The sequence below is a fragment of the Limulus polyphemus genome, unplaced genomic scaffold, assembly GCF_000517525.1.
Source record: "Limulus polyphemus unplaced genomic scaffold, Limulus_polyphemus-2.1.2 Scaffold109, whole genome shotgun sequence".
NCBI lineage: Eukaryota > Metazoa > Arthropoda > Merostomata > Xiphosura > Limulidae > Limulus > Limulus polyphemus.
The window spans coordinates 132,373-136,602 of record NW_013665719.1 but is presented as its reverse complement, the minus strand read 5'-3'; the positions used below and the strand labels follow the sequence as shown (position 1 = coordinate 136,602).

Genomic DNA, 4,230 nt, shown 5'->3' with positions numbered 1-4,230 from the left:
CTACTGTGGACCTTTTATATTATTATTATCTGTATTATATTTCTTACATTTTATTCTATTTCTTTACAAGTGAATTCTTTAGATAATTAGATAATAACTGAAGTTAGGGCTTACATATAAAAATTAGATTAAATTCTTTCATTGACATTACAAGAAATAACGTAACAAATAACAATTATAATTAAACTTACCTTTCTGTTCAGTGAAGAGTTAAATTTACGCTGACATTATAGGAGTTTAACTCCTGTTCTAATATTGAACGACCATTCGTTTCGCGCGAATAAGAATTATATATCGTAAAAGTAGGCCAAAGTATTGGAAATAAATTTTGATTAATTTGAATTACATAATCAGATGATTGCAACTTAGGTTTTGCACTCAGTTGTTTGTAAGAAATAAAACATTAAACAAGTTATCAGTTTTAACTCAAAACATGCATATTTTTTTTATAAACAAGAATCTCATTTGTTCTCAGAAATTACTTTAAATCTAAAAATATCCTAAACCTACATTTTTTTAAAAAAAACAAAAAATTGCTTCTCTTTGCTATTACTTTCTTATGTTTGCAAACATTTCTTTTTGCTCTGGCAAATGTCGATCAGGAGAATAGAGATACATATCGTATGCAAATTTGGGATTCACGTTATCTCTCAACTGAATCTTTCCATTCACAGTGAAATATTATATCTGTTCTCCAGTCACGCTCGAATAACTTTGGTAGTCTGATTATTTTGGTAAACCAACATACTTACTCGTGTTCCAAGCATTACAGAGAAATCTATTGATTATTCATGCACCACGGACTGTGCCACCATAGTTCTCTGTTCTTGAGGTAGGGTAGGATATATTCTATATATACAAGTGTAAACTCGTAAGAACTGATTCAGATTACTGCTCTCCACCCTAAAGCTGGAGTGTTTTTTTCACTACTCTCTCTGTCTGTGCACATATTTTTGTCTGATTCTGAATGAATTTCGTACAATGGTTGCATGTCCCCTAAGGACTAGTTGATTAACTTTTAATGAATATAATTCAAAGATCAAGGTGACACTGAAAGTCAACAACTTCCGTTATAATAGTAGTAAAATGGGATTTTGAAAAAAAAGGAGGGGGTTCGAGATAGAAAGATGATCTTGGCATCTACTTTTACATTTTTGGGTGTGAAGAAATGTTTTAGGTTGGTTACTGCAAAAACCAATAACATTGCGTGGAGAAGCTAGCACTCTCTGAATGCCATTATAGTTAATAATAACATCATTTCATTGGTTTTTGTATGCTAGAATTTCTTGTAAGGACTGAATATGCTGGTTACTGTGATCCTAAAATAAACTTTACGTTGACAAACGTTCATGAATTGTCACGTAGCTCAAAAACTAGTGGGTATACGTTCGTTACACAAGTTGGGTGATTTACCTCTTAAGTTGATAACAATGTCTGATCATATATTTAATAACAGTATTTGATATTACAGTTTTAATTTAATAACAATGTTTTGTAGTGTTATATTGGGTTAATGACAATATCTAGTAGTGGTATATCGTGCTTATAACAATATTTTATAGTGATATGTTTAGTAGCTGTTTTGACGAGTTTTTCTGATATGTTTTTTTTATAAGAGAAATAAAATATTTCGTAACTCTAAGATCATAATTATTTAGTCCTGTTGGGTCGGGATAACAACTTAATTGTTGAGCTATCTAGTCCTATTGGGATATCAGATAAATATTAGAGTTCTTTAATCTTGTTGAGGTAACGGCTGAATGTTGAGTTATCTACTCCTGGGTGGATACCAACTGAATGTCAGAGTCATCTAGTCACAGTGCGATAACAGCTAAATGCTCGAGTTATATGTTTATGCTGAGATACCGGCTGAATGCTAGAGTTATCTAGTCTTGTTGGGATGCAAGCGGAATGCTGGGATTATAGTAGGTCGTTTCTTCTAAAAATGTGAGTAATGAGAGAATGGATGCCTTGTGTTGTTTGTCTTTCACAAAGAGACTAGAGCTAACACAATTTGTTGTATTTTAGATATGCGAATCCATTTTGTCTGCAATACGTAACTGATTACATTTTCTTTATTTTGCAGTGCTGGGTGCATCTGTGCTTCTGTCATATTTCCAGGAGTCAAACGGTAAGTTTTTGTTTATGCATTTCTAATATTAGAGATATGGTATCGCCCTAAAGCGCTAGAGACTTAGCTAGTAATTATAAAAACAAGCTACGACTAGTTTGTCAGATGAACTGCATGTTTTAGTTTAAGTATAGTATCGACCTCTAGCGATATCGCTAATAACTTAACTTATTAATTACAAACAAAAACTAGGGCTAGTTTGTCGTTTTTGATCCAGAATATTCATAACTTTCAATACAGTTACTCTTAGTGTTAGTTGAATGTTATCTGTTCCGCTATACATTGAATTTCTTACAAGCCCAACTAGAAACAAAACTAAAGCTGCCATTGTTTGTCCATGAACCATACAAGACTCGGTTTACCAATTGGATATTAAAATATTTTAATTAATTAACACACTGAACGGAAAAGAATACCGAATAGCAACTTCAACTACACAGAATTTTGCACTTAACAGTTTTTCCCTATTTCATTCGTTGAATCATATCTAACCACATTTTGAAATTCATGTTCTCACCCTGCTCCACAAGTTAGATTATATTTCACCAAACCTTTTAATTCATTCCACAAGATAAATCATACCTTGCAGCACTTTTTAATTCGTACTATAATTCTGTCCCACAAGCTCAACCATACCTAACCATACTTTGTAATTCATACTATGGTCTTGCTATAGAAGTTAAATCATACCTAACCACATTTTGTAGTTCGTAACCTTTCCCTTTTTGACAAGCTGAACTATATTCAACTACATGTTGTAACTAATAAACTCCACCCTGTTCCACAAATGCAGCCACACCTAACCACACTTTTTAATCCACAAATTTCCTGTTCACAAGTTGAGTCGTACATAACCACATAACTCCACTTATTAATGTATTAGGAATTGTAATCTATATCAATACCTTGATACATAACCACATAACTCCACTTATTAATATATTAGGAATTGTAATCTATATCAAGACTTTGATACATAACCACATAACTCCACTTATTAATATATTAGGAATTGTAATCTATATCAAGATTTTGATACATAACCACATAACTCCACTTATTAATATATTAGGAATTGCAATCTATATTAGGAATTGCAATCTATATCAATGTATTAATAAGTGGAGTTATGTGGTTATGTATCAAAGTCTTGATATAGATTACAATTCCTAATATATTAATAAGTGGAGTTATGTGGTTATGTATCAAAGTCTTGATATAGATTACAATTCCTAATATATTAATAAGTGGAGTTATGTGGCTATGTATTAAAGTCTTGACATAGATTACAATTCCTAATATATTAATAAGTGGAGTTATGTGGTTATGTATCAAAGTCTTGATATAGATTACAATTCCTAATACTTTGATTTCTTCATTACATATTGGTTATATTTTCATTGTACTGAAATTAATAATTTAAGTAGGATTTTAAAGGTGGGCTCCCTTTTAGTGAACCTCAAAAGGCATTGAAGGTTTGGATACCTGCCAGAAGAGCATAGTCGACGGTTCGAGTCCAAGTCTCAGATTTCAGTTCTACGACTTGATTATTGATAGAGAGACTTGTTGTTTCTCCATCCAAATATTTAATATCATTTATGTTATTTAGCTCTCAGGGCTCAGGTTCGTCGATTCAATATATTCGTTCTATGTTTTGTTCGGGTTCATTTAGAAAATCTAAACAACTACCGGATGAAGGAGATAAACCTTCCAAAGATTTTAATCGGAAACTAAAATATCATATTTTTATATATGATATTTGTATGAATTCACAGCTATGAAAATTCGAAATAATATCACTGCGATAACTTACATTTGTTGTACACAGCGTGGTCACAAGTAGACACCACCTTCTCGGAAAAAAATTAATTTTTCAGTCATATTCACATGAATTGATATATACTTATAATTTAATTAATATCTAATAGATCTTCCTTTCGCTTCGTGGAGTTCGTTGATCCTTTGGGGCATCGTGAGAATCATCTCGTCAATTTTAGATTGTGGGACTTTCGCCCATTTTTGCTTGCTTCAAAACTTGGAGTTAATCGCTCTTCGGAGTTGTTGTTTTTTTTTTGTTTCTTGACTTGCCGGTTGAGTAT

General features: G+C 31.9%; 1 protein-coding gene across 4 annotated transcripts in view; it reads left to right on the top strand.

Moving 5' to 3' along the window:
* Positions 1–4,230, top strand: part of LOC106470999 (neuropilin and tolloid-like protein 1) — a 169,922-nt gene that overhangs the window by 114,463 nt on the left and 51,229 nt on the right. For 3 of the 4 annotated variants that reach the window (XM_022400480.1, XM_022400470.1, XM_022400477.1), the window contains one exon: positions 2,087–2,131. In XM_022400480.1, coding sequence (XP_022256188.1) covers positions 2,087–2,131 — 45 coding nt within the window. Of the gene's footprint in view, positions 1–1,111; positions 1,178–2,086; positions 2,132–4,230 lie in introns of those variants that run through there. The other variant, XM_022400485.1, reaches the window with a different exon arrangement.